General features: G+C 36.8%; 2 protein-coding genes across 2 annotated transcripts in view; one reads left to right on the forward strand and one right to left on the reverse strand.

Moving 5' to 3' along the window:
* Positions 1–1853, forward strand: part of LOC124593960 (dynein beta chain, ciliary-like) — a 746507-nt gene extending 744654 nt beyond the window's left edge. The window contains exons 48-49 of the mRNA XM_047132308.1: positions 1295–1443; positions 1536–1853. Coding sequence (XP_046988264.1) covers positions 1295–1443; positions 1536–1830 — 444 coding nt within the window. The 3' untranslated portion in view covers positions 1831–1853. The remainder of the gene's footprint in view (positions 1–1294; positions 1444–1535) is intronic.
* A 10058-nt stretch (positions 1854–11911) lies between these two features.
* Positions 11912–16559, reverse strand: part of LOC124596333 (BMP-binding endothelial regulator protein) — a 694738-nt gene continuing 690090 nt past the window's right edge. Inside the window, exon 13 of the mRNA XM_047135436.1 lies at positions 11912–13168. The gene's annotated coding sequence lies outside the window, so the exon portion shown is untranslated. The remainder of the gene's footprint in view (positions 13169–16559) is intronic.

The raw sequence follows: 16559 nt of genomic DNA on the forward strand, positions 1-16559 counted from the left end.
AAGAGATAGTGTCATGGATATGATACATGAGTTGGAGTGACTATCATTGAAACAAAGATGTATTACATTGCGGTGTGATCTCTCCACAAAACTTTAATCTCCACTCACTCCTCCAAGTACAAAAATATTTTGTTGGCACCCATCTACATAGGGTGAAATGATCGTAGTAATAAAATAAGGGAAATCAGAGCTTGCACAAAAAGATTGAAGGGTTCATTTTTCTTGCATGATGTTATAGAGCGAAATGGTAGAGAAATAGTGAGCAATTAGTTCAATAAACCCTCTAGTATGAATTGCAGCGTAGTCATGTAGATGCGCAAAAGCTTGTAAGAGGAATAGATATATTAATTTGAAGCAATTTTTTCCTTTAGTTTTTAGCAGAGAATGATGTACCCAAGGGTGAATGACATTACCACTAAGATGCAGGTACACTGAATTGGGATTACCTGCATTGATATTCAACCATGAAACTAGTAATTTTCAAGTTTGGGTCACACTTCGTAATCCATTCAAGAACACTGTTAGCAACAAAGTGATGCTGTCTCTTTTCCTTCGTAATGAAAGATATCCTTAAACAAGCTTCAGATATTGCATACTTCCATTCATAGGTAACCATGACATCCATTACTCTTCTTTTTTTCCAATTAATGTGAAAGTATAGTCCCAGGGCAGAAAGCAGTGTCTCGGAACAATAAACTTTTGCTATACTGTTGTAAAATATACTGCCAGAATAAGGCATTTGTACAAAAGTGTCATTGTCCCATTGTTGTTTTGCCCAGGCCTATGGCCAGACCAAACAAATTATTTTAGTGTACAGTTTTACATTATAATACTTCACCACAAGTACCATTTTCAGTGATATACAGTGTACAGTGACAAAGAGCTCAATTTGTAAACATAAAAAAGGCCTCTCTCATGTGATGTATCTCTTTATTCTAGTGATAACTCAGTATTACTGGAAACATGATATGCAACCTTCAATCTTCTTTGTGGGAAGTCTTCATTTCAGCAATAGCATTCACTATCCAGCAATCAATTTAGACTAATTCTCTCTCTCTCTCCCGCTCCCTCCCTCCCTCTCCCCCCTCCACCCCATCCCCCTTTCTCCCTCCCTCCCTCTTTTACTGTAGGTCCATTGTAGTCAAAGCAGCTTATTTTCAGTACATTATTGCTGCAAAATTTTGTATTAATAAGCAATGCGGATGGTAATGTGTTACATATTCATTATTGTTGTATTAACTGTAGACTGTTGCCTGGCAAAATTCCTAAATATGATTATGTGATTCTCTTTTAGTTGCCATCATCTGTTTGGCTTGCTGGTTTCTTTAACCCACAATCATTCTTAACTGCAATTATGCAGTCTACTGCAAGAAAAAATGAATGGCCTTTGGACAGAATGTGCCTTCACTGTGAAGTAACAAAAAAGCAAAAGGAGGAATTTACGTAAGTGAAAAGTGAAAATAATGACCAGTTTTCTATTTGTGAATATATAGAAAATGAGATCATCATTTTTATAATTTTTCATTGTCCTACAGAACTCCACCTAGAGAAGGTGCATACATTCACAGTCTTTTCATGGAGGGAGCAAGATGGGATCCGCAGACTGGAGCCATTGTAGAAGCTCGTTTGAAAGAACTATTTCCTACTATGCCTGTTATTTTCATTAAGGCTATAACACAAGATAAGCAAGATCTCCGTAACATGTATGAGTGCCCAGTCTACAAAACACGTGTACGGAATCAAACATATGTTTGGACATTTAATTTGCGAACACGTGAGAAACCAGCAAAATGGACTTTGGCAGGAGTTGCTATTTTATTACAAATATAATCATATATTAATAACATCTTATATTTGGCCATTAATATTTATTTTTCACTATGAATAATTGCTTATAAATGTGTATACATTGTTGTTGTTGTTTTGAAGAGTTTATAGATCTTTAGTATTCTTGGAATAGTGCTCTGTTACTACTACTACTACTACTACTACTACTACTACTAATAATAATAATAATAATAGTGTATAATAAACAATAGTTTGCTACAGGATATGTTTCTTCTTTAAATATTAATATGAAGGCATTGCACTCACATGTTTTCCATTCTTCTTTAGTCAGAATCTTAAAATATTAATTGCAAAGTAAGGTTTCATTGTTGTGAAATAAATGGATTCTGTTTATCTAGAGATTAGAAAATTAATTATTTATTGTGCTTTACATTTTAGAGTTCATAACTTAACAAATGTGTGTCTTAATATCATGAAGGTACTATTCCTTTCTTCTAGAAGTGCTGTCCTCCCAAGGTATGCAGGAAAACTGTGAAGTTTGGACCATAGGAGAAGAGGTACTGGCAAAAGTAAAGCCGTGAGGGTAGATCATGTGATGCGCTCTGACAGTTTATTCAGTAGAGCACTTGGCTGTGAAAGCCAAAGGTTCCAGGCTCATCCCACACAGAGTTTTAATCTGCCAGGAACTTTCTACTGTTAAAGCTACACATTTTAAAGCACTCCGTCTTCAGGCCACAAGTGGCCCATTGGGACCATCCGACCGCCGTGTCATCCTCAGCTGAGGATGCGGATAGGAGGGGCATGTGGTCAGCACTCTGCTCTCCCGGTCGTTATGATAGCTTTCTTTGACCAGAGCCGCTACTATTCGGTCGAGTAGGTCCTCAATTGGCATTACGAGGCTCAGTGCACCCCGAAAAATGGCAACAGCGCATGGCGGCTGGGTGGTCACCCAACCAAGTGCCGGCCACGCCCGACTGTGCTTAACTTCGGTGATCTCACAGGAACCGGTGTATCCACTGCGGCAAGGCCGTTGCCACACATTTTAAAAAAGTATGTTAAATTCAGCTGCTTTTCTAAAATTTTGAGGATATTTCAAAAATCTGCCAAAGCCTTAAAGCTATTATCATGATTTAAGGTTGACAGTGTGATCTCTCAAGTTTTCTCACTGTAATTGATTAATGGTATGCTTCTGTGTGCTCAGTCGATTTGTTATTTCCATTTTATGCACAATACTTCAATGACTGACACATTCTGTTTCATCAGGTGCTACAAGTTGTGCTGTTATGTGTACTTGCTGCCTGGACTCATTCATACAGTGAGTACACAAAACAGCACAACTTTTAGCACCTGAGGAAGTAGACTGTCAGTTGTCAAAGTATTGTACATAAAATGAAAACAACAATTTGGATAGACACCCAGCAGCACACCATTGGGACTGATGTTATTCACAATTGAATGAAGGAAAGAAAAAGTAATAATGAAAGGAAAAATGTGCCGAGTGCAATGAAATTGCAGCAGATAAAGAATGAACCGTGTTTCCATGAGATAGAGAGGTAGGTTTCTATGCAGGGTGATACAGAAGAGTAAGAGTCGACAATAGAGTGAAGTAAAAAGATCAGAAGGAAAGTGGAAATGCAGAAAAATATGGTTTATGCATAGGACAGAAAAGAGAAGCTAAAGCAAAGCTGTAAAACCGTGTAAAAGAAATTTAGGGGAAAAGTGTGTAGTATCACAAAATATGAAGGGTGAGGCACTTATTCATGCTTGCTTCATCCACTCTCAGTAAGTAAAGGAAAGGATTTATTTGATTTTCTTGTTATGTGTTTAGTTTAAGAGTTGATTTATGGTCTTTTATTTTATGTTTTATATTCACGGTGCATGACTGCAGCCAAGTGGTGTCCATTCCGAGCATCCTGCAGCCAAAACTGGCTGTTAGATGACTGCATGACATGAGTCTGGAACTGCAGGAAGATGGAAATCAGCAGAAATGGTTACAACAATAAGAAATTAGAATGCAAAATGTAAATAATTTAGGCGTAAACAAGACCACTTAACGAGTAACACAATGATGGAAGAAAAGTTGTTATCTTTCAGATTAAATCCTTTGATGAGCTAGGTTAAAAAAACACCCCAACAACACACACAAGTGCACACATGTACACATGCACTGGAAGGGGTGTCAGTACAGAGCAAGGGGAAACTGATAAACTGATGAGTGGGTTATGGGGGACATTAGTTTAGTGTAGATTGAGGCCAGGGGTATTATGGGAGTGAAGAATGGGTAACTCCCATCGGTGTAGTACAGAAAAGCTGAAGCTGCAGGGAAGGACACAGATGGCCTGGGTTGTGAAGCAACCATTGAACTCCAGCATGTTGTGCCACAGAGTGGTAAACTTTGTTCTTGGTCACAGTTTGGTGGTGATAGTTTATTTTGGTAGACAGCTGGTTGGGTGTCATACTGACATAAAAAGGTGTGCAGTGATTGCAGCTGAGTTGGTATATAACATGGCTGCTTTCACAAGTGACTCTGCCTCTGACAGGATAGGATAAGTGTGTCACAGGACTGGAGCAGGAAGTGCGGGGAGGATGGATTGGGGAGGTCTTGCACGTTGGTCACCCCTTGGTAAAGGGCAGAGATGGGGAGTGGCATATGGATACAACGGGATGTTGTGTAGGCTGGATGGGTGACAGAATACCTTTACAGAAAATATCTTTCACATGTTTTTATGAGCTAGCAATTTGACTTACTTGTCATTATTATGCTTGCTATTGTTTCTGCCAATTTATATCCAATTGTGGCAAGAAAATGTCCACGATATGAAGCAAAAAGAGCAACAAAGTAGGGAGAGGTGGTAGGAATATTGTGTGATTAAGAGCGAGAAAATGGCAGGGAGAAAATATTGTGTAGTGGAGAACAAGAGAAATAGAAATACAAAGAAAAAATTTAAAATACAGTAAGAAGAAAATGACCACTCCCATTGCAACACTGAATGCCTTTTGTTGCCATTGTGGACCTGTGCCTTGGTAAGGGACAAGTGGGGAATCATTCTAGTTACAATATGGGACACAAATGGGTAAATACACTAATATAAGTGACTTGACAAAGGGCAAAGTGTTACGGCCTAGCACCTCAGAAAGGGCATCTCTGAAATGAGGAACCTGATAAGCTGTTCACATGCTACTGCCATGGGCATGTGGAAAGTCGTTGAAGGACACTGAAATTGCGAGTAGGTAACAGAAAGTTGGACATAAATGCCTCAAGACCAACTATGGAGGTCAGAAGCTTGCTTGCTCTGTAATGCCAAAATAGGCAGCAATCTCTTGCAAATCCGATGGCAGAGTATAATGTTTAGGCAGGTTCAGGTTTTTTAATTATAAAATGTGATTTCACATCTGGAAGTCTCACATTTATTACATAATTCCAGGCTGTTATACAGTGGCTGGATGAATTTCTTATTGAAAAACGAAGTTTTGTCTCCACCTGTGGAGAATGTCTTCAAGGGTTATTTTATGTTCTTTGAAAGTCTGACGCACATCCTGATTCAATATAAATCTAGTAGGAGCATGCAGAAACTGAATTTCACTTCAGTTTGTAAAGAGCCGGGGTATGTATCACTGCTTCGAAGAAGCTACAACTCAACCCCCGCACCCCCCACCCCTCCTCCCCTCCTCCTCCCATTGATTTCCTCTGCTGATGGGGACAAAATATTGGGTTTTAATAAGAAATTCATCCTACCATTTCATGATAGCGTGGAGTATTTGAATAAGTTTGGCAAGTGTTTCGAGTGCACCATTCAGTGCACATTTTTGAACATTAGGCTCTGCAGCAGGCAATTCCTACATGTTTCCATGTTGATCCAAAAACATCATCAATTATGATTACAGTAGATATGGAATCATTGAAACTGGACCATAGATCAATGGAAACTTGTAACCTGGTTGAGTGAATCATATTTGTTGTTGCCCCAGTTCAGTGATTGTTTCCAGATATACCATCATCCAGGCTAATTGCTGCTGAAAACATGCACCATGCCTGGTACTTAGATCAGTGGAGGCAGTATTATACTGGGACCAGTGGTAGTAATTGAAGGCATCATAACAGCTGTGGACTATGTGAATATTATTGCAGACAAACTGTATCCCTTCCTGCTCGTTTTTTTCCCCGACAGCAGTGGCAGGATAACTGTCCATGTCATAATGTCAGAGTTATGTTAAAATTGTTTGAGGAGATTGATAGTGAACTCATGTTGGTGTCTTGACCAGTAGATTCAATTGATATAAATCCATTGAACACATCACGGATACTGTTAGGTACTAGGTCCGTCCCCATAAACCACTGGCCCAAAACATGTGGGAACTTAGTGTTGCACATACTTCTGGTGTCACTTCTACATCTACATCTTCATCTATGTGGTTACTCTGCAATTCACACTTAAGTGCCTGGCAGAGGGTTCATCGAACCATCTTCATACTACTGTACCATTCCACTCTCGAATGGAGTGTGGGAAAAAGAAACACCTAAATCTTTCCGTTCGAGCTCTCATTTCTCTTATTTTATTATGATGATCATTTCTCCCTACATAGGTGGGTGTCAACAAAATATTTTTGCATTCGGAAGAGAAAGTTGGTGATTGAAATTTTGTAAATAGATCTCGCTGCAAAGGAAACCGCCTTTGTTTCAGTGACTGCCACCCCAACTCATGTATCATCTTAGTGACACACGCACCCCTAATGTGCAATAACACAAAACGAGCTGCCCTTCTTTGCACTTTTTCGATGTCCTCCGTCAGTCCTACCTGGTGAGGATCCCACACCACACAGCAATAGTCCAGCAAAGGACGGACAAGTGTAATGTAGGCTGTCTGTTTAGTGGGTTTGTTGCATCTTCTAAATGTTGTGCCAACAAAGAGCAGTCTTTGTTTTGCCTTCCCCACAAAATTATCTATGTGGTCTTTCCAATTTAAGTTGCTCGTAATTGTAATTCCTAGGTATTTAGTCCAATTGACAGCCCTTAAGATTTGTGCGATTTATTCTATACCCAAAATTTATCAGATTTCTTTTAGTACCCATGTTTATGACCTCGCACTTTTCTTTGTTTAGTGCCAATTGCCACTTTTTGTACCATACAGAAATTCTCTCTGGATCATTTTGTAATTGGAATTGAACGTCTGATGATTTTACTAGACAGTAAATTACAGCATCGTCTGCAAACAATCTAAGGGGGCTGCTCAGATTATCACCTAGATCATTTATGTAAATAAGGACCAGCAGAGGGCCTATGACACTACCTTGCGGAATGCCAGATATCACTTCTATTCTTATCGATTATTTACCGTCTATCACTACGAACTGTGAGCTCTCTGAGAGGAAATTACGAATCCAGTCACACAACTGAGACGATAGTCCATATGCACGCAATTTGATTAATAGTTGCTTGTGAGGAATGGTATCAAAAGCCTTCTGGACATCTAGGAATATGGAATTGATCTGAGCTCCCTTGTCGACAGCACTCATTACGTCATGGGAATAACGTTGCACAAGAATGATATTTTCTGAATCCGTGTTGGTTATGTATCAATAAGTCATTTTCTTCAAGGTGATTCATAATGTTTGAGTACAGTATATGCTCCAAAATCCTACAGCAAATTGAGGTCAGTGATATGGGTCTGTAATTCAATGGGTTACTCCTATTTCCTTTCTTGAATATTGGTGTGACCTATGCTACTTTCCAGTCTTTAGGGATAGACCTTTCGTCAAGTGAGCGGTTGTATATGATTGCTAAGAAAGGCACTATTGTTTCTGCTACTCTGAAAGGAACCTGATTGGTATACCATCTGGACTGGAAGACTTGCCTTTCTTAAGTGATTTGAGTTGTTTCACAACACCTAAGATATCTACTTTTATGTCACCCATGCTAACAGCTGTTCTGGTTTCGAATTCTGGAATATTTACTTCATCTTCTTTAGTGAAGGAATTACGGGAAACTGCATTTAGTAACTCCACTTTAGTAGCACCATCATAGGTAACATTTCCATCGCTATCGCGCAGTGATGGTATTGACTGCTTTTGCCACTGGTGTGCTTTACATATGACCAGAATTTCTGTGGGTTTTCTACCATATTTTGAGACAATGTTTCATTGTGGAAACTATTAAAAGCATCTCGCATTGACATCTGCACTAAATTTCGAGCTTCCATGAAACTTAGCCGGTCTTGGGGATTTTTTGTTCTTCTGAATTTGGCACACTTTTTTCATTGCTTTTGCAACAGTGTTCTGATGTGTTTTGTGTACCATGGTGAATCAGTCCCGTCTCTTATTAACTTCTGCGGTATGAATCTGTCTATTGCTGTCGATACTGTATCTTTGAATTTAAGCCATATCTGGTCTACACTTACATAATTAGTTTGGAAGGAATGGAGACTCTCTCTTAGGAAGTCATCAAGCCAATTTTTATCTGCTGTTTTAAATAGACCTCCAGAAATCTACCAAAGACTTGGCAAATCCGTGCCTTGCAAAATTGCTACTGTGATGTGTTCTGCAAGTGGACCAACATACTATTAAACAGGCGATCACAATGTTTTGGTTTATTAGTGTTTATAATATGCTGGAAACTTGGGAGGAGTACTATGTAGTTCTTGAAGAAAGACAGCCTTTTATCTTTTGAGTAACTTTCCCTGTCAGCAATTTACTTGCTTGTCTCTAATCAGTGGCAAGTTGTGATTTCAGTTAAGTTGAACTATTGCATATTTTGAAGTTGACAGTAAACTTATGGTGTCCCAATCCACCAGAAGGCATGGACCCAGACAATGGTCAGTAGGCAGTGCTCCTAAAAATTGCAAGCACTGCTGTTGCTGCCTCATCGTGATGCACAGGGGCCTGGACCTCAGTCCTGTTTCAGTTGCTCTGTTGTATTGTTCATTGTATTCATCATTGTTTGGTTCCTGATATTTGTATGTCTAGGCTCTCAATTTGGTTCAGACTCGGAACTTGTAATTCTGCCGTGTTATCTTCATTGTCCACCCATTACTATTGTTACCTTTCTGTGGTTTTCTGCGACTCACCATTGATGCCCTCAGCTGGATAGCCAGTGTCTCCTGTTTGTGTCCAATTCTGGTTACTAAACAACTTATTAACCATCTGATTTCATTCTTTATTCTTCCGTGTCACTACAGGCTGCTTCTGTAAACTATATTAGCAACAAATTATGACCATAACCCTGTTTACATTATATGGCATCTGACAGCGAGCTGACAGTACTGCAGCAGGCAGCAATACAGCAATTGGAGCTGTACTTGACTTGTCACCTCCCACTGCTTTGTCATATACCATACATGAATGTCAGTACCTGTACATGATTTTTGTAGGAGACAGAAACATTAAATTTCATATTTTGTATGAGTTAAATATTGACACATCTGCTGAAAAATGATCTTTTGTGGACCTTACTCATATCATACATGTTTTGGAAATATGTGTTGTCTTGTGAGGAAGTTTGGTAGTCAAGGCAAAAATTATTTCAGAGAGTTGAATGGTTTTTGGTATATGGCATGATCAATTCAAAACTGTTTCCCAGATAGCAAAATTTCATCTGTCTCAAAAACATTTAGAGAATTCTAGCCCTAATTACAATTAAGATCAGATATCTTACTTGGTTGAAGCCACTAGAGAGGTCTACACCGTTAGCGAATTTCAATATGTTTATGTGGTTTTTGTAGGCAATAGAGACATTAAGGTAATTTAATATTGTCGTGGACTTCTATGGTGGCTATCTTCAGGCAGTAGCTGTTGTGACAATATTGCAACTTCAGATGCCAACTGATTTAAATTAGACAATATTGCTAATCTACTCATGCTGACGCTGGAAGGAATTACGTATAGGTTACTGTTTATACAAGTATGAGGGGGAAGAAAAAGAAAATAGCTACTTTGAACTAAAGCCACCACAATTCCTCCTGTACTGCTCGGCTGCTGTTCATATATAACATTTCAAACAAAACGCTTACATAACTCTACACAAACTTACCAGCTGTTTATATACTGGCAAAGTCAAGGTCTGTGAATGAAACCACAGGAGTTATGCTGAACACTTACTTGTGATCTTCAAATTTGGAGTCTGTAACTGGCAATAAATTTCCCTGCAAAAACTGAAGACCCTTAAAGCTACCTAAGTGCTTTATTAATTATGTGCCATCGGAGTAAGTCTAATTTAATTGTTGATTCACTATTTTTAGTACACTGTAATTGTCAGTGTAGCTCTTGACTTAATTTGAATACTTGTATACTGATAGTAATTTGTGTTGTTTCTGATATTCGTTTTTTTCTGTTAACTTGCTTGTTAAAATAAAAAATTATCATCATAAACTCTGTGTAGTAAAGCAAACCATGTGCTATAAAAAGAGAAAATTGTTCTACTTACCCAAAGCTTCAATTGATAGCATATGATATGCTACACATGCAAAATAACAAATCTTTTGACACAGAAGTTGCTTCTTCACCAGTGAATATCCAAATATGAGAAAGAAGGAAAAACATATGGGAAAATGATAAAGGTTGCAGCTATTAAAATATGAGGTGTATGAGAAAAGTAATGAGACTGATTTTTTATCTACCAAAGTTTTTATTTATTTATTTATTTATTTATTTTCAAATGACAATATTGTCTCCTTCAGAGTAATTCCCATTGACAGGTATACACCATCACAGTTGTTGTTCCCAGTCTTGGTAACAGCACTGAAAGGCTTCAACTGGTAGGGCCTTTAACATTTTGGTCACATTCTCCGGAGTCTCAAAATGACATCCTTTTAAGACATTTTTAAATTTCAGGAAAAAAAAGCCACAAGCACTCAGAGCACTTGAGTATGGGGGGCTTTAGAACAATAACAATGCTTTTTGAGGTCAAAAATTAAATGTGGAAGTAGCCGTGTAACATGGGACATTGTGATGCAGCATTGACTTGTCTGCAATGTCTGGTCTTGCTCATTCACCCTTTTCCTGAGTCTTTCAAGGACATCTGTGTAAAATACTTGCTTGACAGTTTGTTCTGGAGGAACAAATGCTTTATGCATTATACTTGTACTGCCAGAAAGGCATATCAGCAGGTCTCCCTGAACAAGGTTCATCGTCAACTTGTTCACTGCCTTTCAAAAATGATTTGTGTCAGTGAAAAACTCCTGATAAGGAATGTTTCCTCTAGGTCTGTTTCAACTTTTCAAAGATCACACTCCTGTATTCCCCAAGTTTAAAACAAAACTTGATGGCATAATTGTCCCATTTTTTTTTCAAAACAAAAACACAACTTCACCAGTAGTGCTCTCAAAAATCATGCACAGGCTGTACAGAGCTGAAACTCAAACTGAGCATCTGGAAAGGATGAACTGTCAGGTCTACACAAGTAGAGCAACACAGCACCATCAGATAGCTCACAGTGTTGTCAGTATCATTATTTTTCTCACACACCTTGTATGTCTTTTCAGAACTCTTAGTCAGGAGATTGATAGTATAGTAATAACAATAATAAGACTTCTGCTTCAAGTTGTCTATAGATCACAATCTCCAGGTGAGGTGCACCCTGCTAAAGTCCTGCTACCAAGGAAAATTCCTTCGTAGTAGGTACTAGAAATTTACAGAATGGAAGAATAAAATTAGAAATGCTGGAAGTTGATAGCCACACAATGAAAATGGACTCCAAAACAATATGTTCATAGATGAAATTGTGTTGTAAGTGTACACTGTTAAAATGGTAATGCTTGGCATTTCTTCATATCCATGCTTACAACAAGTGTGTACTATGCCAAGCAAATGACAGTTTCAAAGCAGCTACTGCTTACTCATTTTAAGGATTTCAGATTTGTATCATTTATCAAATTCATGTAAAATATTATGAATATCAGTTAATATGATGGAAAACTTTCACATGAAGGAATAATTGAGGAATGGACAAGGATATAAATGTGGTGTGGAGTGCAAAAAATTAAAATAAAATAAAATAAAATAAACAACAAAAAAAAAACTTTACAGCAGCTTCTGAAGTAGCTAAGCTTTTACCGGCTATGTCTCTCTGCGCATTTGCGAGTTAGGTTTAATTGTACTGTACAATTATGATATAAAAACTGTAATTTTACTGTTGCAGAAATTTAATTCTGATAGATACACAGGCTTTCCAGATACATCACTGCAGTGACTTGTTTCACTCATATTACAAACACATAGAAATTTTAACATAGCAGGATAATACCTCTGAACAAATTTTATTTTTTCAACAAATATGCGATTTAAATAGTATTTACAAACAATGACAGGTTTTTGTCTTGTCATAAAATTACTTGTAAAAAGTTTTGCGCATAGCATTTCAAGCAGTTGGTTGGAATGTTTCACAGACATTTGAATTTGGAGATATACATATAACATAAGGCAGACAGTTTTTTTTAAGTAAATGTTACTGGAGTTAACATTTGTTTTAAAGTAACACTATAGTGGCATGTGCGGTTTCCATTGTTCTCATTTTAGTTGTTTCTCGAGTAGTGTTCCAGTGAAACACAGGTAAATGCAACCTGTCCACCTGTTGATTCAGTCTATTTTTTGTCTGTTATGATCACATTTCTTGCCATCATAAATTCTTTTACAAAACAGCTGTTCTGTACTTGTAGTGCTATGTATATTTTATGGCATTCTTTCTAAGTGATCTTTACCAGAGTAGGAAAACTGGAAGGCATATCTTTAAATTATGAATGACAAATTTTAAGATCTTTGTTATGTATTTGACAGTATTTATACTTGGCATTGCTCACCATATCTTTGGCTTTTCATGTGTTAATTTACATTATGAGAAGAATATACATTGACATAATTTTTTGTAACTATGCAAGATGTAGGAAAATGTGGAATCATGGCTTTCAACATGCTTTCAGACAAAATCTTTTCTTTTGGTGACTATTAACTCTGCATTCATACTTCTTATAAAGAACATCTCTGACATTGCATAATGTTAAAAACAAAACACAAGTTTCTTCAATACATTCTGATTTTTCTCTATAAATTATGTCTATGAGAACTATATCATCGTACATAATATACTTACAGTTTAGCTCTATTAATCTACACTTAGTTACAATAAATAAAGAGTCAAAATAAAATAGCATTATCTATTGACTAGAATACATGCATCACAGCCAACAATGAATTTATATAAATGGAATATGTGGCACCCTTCAAAACTACATATCTGTCATTTCAGTGAATGTAATTGTAATACAGAGGTAGGATCATTTCAGAAAATTCCAACAATTTTTTCCCCTCTCTTTGTCCTGGATGAATGAGGTTTTGAAATGTTTTACATTCCAGGAGACATACAGGTCACAAAGGTGTTAAGCTGATACCTTTCCTGGAAAATATGAAATGAAATACTGCACAATTATTTAATCAACACAAATTGAAAAAACATATCAAATGAGATACTTTATAATTATAATTATTTAACTAATGCAAACTGGAAAGATAGTGTCAATATGGTTAACTACTGCTGCTTTGTCGTGCATCAGTTAGAAAGAATTTTTTTTCTTTCTTTTCTCAGAAGCTTAATTCTGCTTGTTATTTTATATTGGTCAAACAAGAACACTTTTACACTTTTTGCCCAAATGTCTGAAGCTATAGAGAGTCTTTTTTAAGATAAAAAATGTTGATAAGATTCATAGAAAGGGCCAAAAGGAATTAAACAAGGAAGAAACCTGTAGCAAAACTGCTTTCTTCGTCAGCCACAAATTAGAAAATATTCGATACTACCTTATGAGAAATAGCTCCTCATTTTAGAGAGAAGTGTTCTCAGACCAAAAGAGACAGCGAATCCTATGGATAGGAAGTTCACAACTTTGCAGAACTACTGCAGATGATATGAATCGACAGTGCAGAATTGTGGGACTGATTATGTTCGGGATCCTAAAATTGGCCGGATATGTGATTAGGGTGCAAAATATTGGTAAACATGCGGTACCAGGTTGCATAATACCTGCACAAAGACTTAAAAAGAGAAGGATATACAGGGCAAAAGAAGGCCTACAAGCATTATATTTTTTGGATGATAGAAAATATGTGGAACCCTAATCATAGCATTCCATGGTTCCCTGTGCTGAGCACACAGAAAAAGAGAAGATAGGAAAAGGCAAAAAAATAATTTCATTGTACGACAACCAGAAAAGAAACTAGCCTTCTTTGGGGAGGTGATGCCACTGTTGAAGCAACAAAGTCTAGAGTCCGGAGTCACTTGCAGTGACATACAGAATAGGCTATTCAGATATTGGTTTGGTGAGTGAAATCATCTTTTGTACTGCTAAGATTTGTTATGTCTGCACAACTTGTTCACAGTTGATTCATCTGTCTTTGTTGAATTTCAGCCAAAGTGCTACTATCTGATTATATAGGATATTGTAATTTATCCTCACTTTCTCTCCTGGTGTGCCATATTTACATATGTTAACAGATTAAATAAAATTGTGTTTAAGCTAATTACATTTCCATAGATCGTTTGAACTATTCTTCTATCAAAGTGGTGTGGAACAACTCAGTCTACAAGATATATGTACATGGCTAGTTTAACATTAATGCATTAATGAATACATTTTGTATTTAAACAATGGAAACTGCAAGTAGTAGCCAGATATCCTGGAATTGGTGGTCGTGTAAACATTTGTTTACTCAACAAAAAATCATGACAGTAATAAACCTATATATTTATTATGTTTTAATCTACACAAAAAAGAACTTACCTAAAGTAAAACGCAGGTCAAATATACATTGTTACTGCACTAGGACAAACAGCTCTGTCTATACGCCCTACCACAGACTGTCAAAATCAGTTAACAGTTATGAACTTATGGGCCACAAATTATTTAACAAACTTCCACAAGCTATACAAAATTTACCAGAGCAACAATACAAACAAACGCTTTATGACTGGTTAGTTGTAAACCCATTCTACAATATAAAGGATTTCATGACCTGTGATATTAAACTGTAAAGTTCTTAACAATTCTGTTCTTTCATAGCATGTACTGTACTGTATTGTATTATGTGTATGACTTTGTCTATTGCTGTAATGGCTTAAAGACAATAAAATTATTATTATTATTATTATGTATGAATGTATGCATGAGGTGTGCTTGCTTGTGTGTGTCTCTCTCTTTTCTTTATAGTATGTATTTTGTCCTATTCATGCAGCTACACCACTTGTTGTGGAATAGAATGAGCTGTCCAGAGGAAATGATTTTAAATTAGATTTAAAACTTGCTTCACTACCCATCACACATTGTATATTATTGCGTAAATGTTCAAAAATTTTTGTAGCTGCATATTAAACTCCTTTCTAAGCCACTGACAGCTTTAACAATGGATAATAAAGATCATTTTTTCCCTCTAGTGTTGTAGGTATGGACATCACTGTCCCTCTCAAATTGTGATGGATTATTTATGACAAATTAATTAGTGAATATATGTATTGTGAAAATGCAGGTAGCTTGGCTAGCTCCTGGAAGAGGTACCCATGTGACATTCATGGATGAACACAACATATCATTCTTACTGCTTGCATTTGTGTAATCGATACATTCTTTCTAACTGATGAGTTGCCCCAGAAAATTATTTCATAAAGGCATTATTAAGTAGAAAAATGCAAAATATGTCAGGAAGTTAGCAGGTTAATACTTTTGTTTTCAAGATTATCAATCATGCAAAAAGCAAAAGTAGCTGAACTTAATTGTTTGAGAATCTTCTTCCAGATCAAGTTTTCAATATGTACACTCAAAAATTTGGAACATTCTATCCTATTTACTGACTCATGCTCATGTGCTGTATCAATTGTTTTGCACAGAACTGAATGTAACTTCTTTTTTTCAAAATTTATGGATTGTCCATTTTCAGAGAATCACTTAATAATTCTTTGGAAAATATAATTTACAAACTCTTCTGTTGTTTTCTCTCCAATGGGATTTATTATAACACTAGTGTTGTCTACAAAAATTACCAGTTTGGCTTGCTGAATTCCCATATGTAAGGGTAAGGAGGAGGAATGGAGCCAAAACTGAATCCTGTGGGACCTCCATTGTGATCTCTCGCCCCCCCCCCCCCCCACCTTCCCTTGCCAGTCACTTAAATTTTCTACCTTTCTGAGCTTTCCTGAATTATTCAGCACAAGATTTTACATTGTTAGTCAAACAAGCTGTGTGTAAAGCTGTCAGTTCCATAAAACTTGAGTTTACTAAGAGTAACACGATCTACGCAATCAAATGTCTTGAAAAGACGACAAAAAATATCAACTTTCAATATATTGTTATTTAAGGGCTGCACTATTTGATGAGTGAATGTATGAATAGCATTCTCAGTCGAGCAACCCTTCTGGAATCCAAACTGTGATGTTCTAAGTAAATTGCTTCCACTTAAGTGTGAGACTACTCTTGAGTACATTACTTTTTCAGATATTTTTGGAAAAGACATCAGTAAGGAAATGGCTCAATAATTGTTTAAGTCTGTCTTGTCGACTTTCTTATGCAGTGGTTTAAGAATTGGATATTTTGACCTGCCTGGAAAAATTCCCTGTGCCAGTAACGCATTGCGTATATCCCTAAGGACATTACTTATCAAGTTGAAACAAGTTTTCAGAATTCTGTTTGAAATTGTGTCAACCTCACATGTGCTTTTGTTTATTAGAATTTTTAGAATTGCATTAATTTCACTGAAGGACATTTGTGCTACTTCCAGTTGCTTAAAGTTTTGTGAAATGGTGT

Source organism: Schistocerca americana, chromosome 2, assembly GCF_021461395.2.
Source record: "Schistocerca americana isolate TAMUIC-IGC-003095 chromosome 2, iqSchAmer2.1, whole genome shotgun sequence".
Classification (NCBI taxonomy): Eukaryota; Metazoa; Arthropoda; class Insecta; order Orthoptera; family Acrididae; genus Schistocerca; species Schistocerca americana.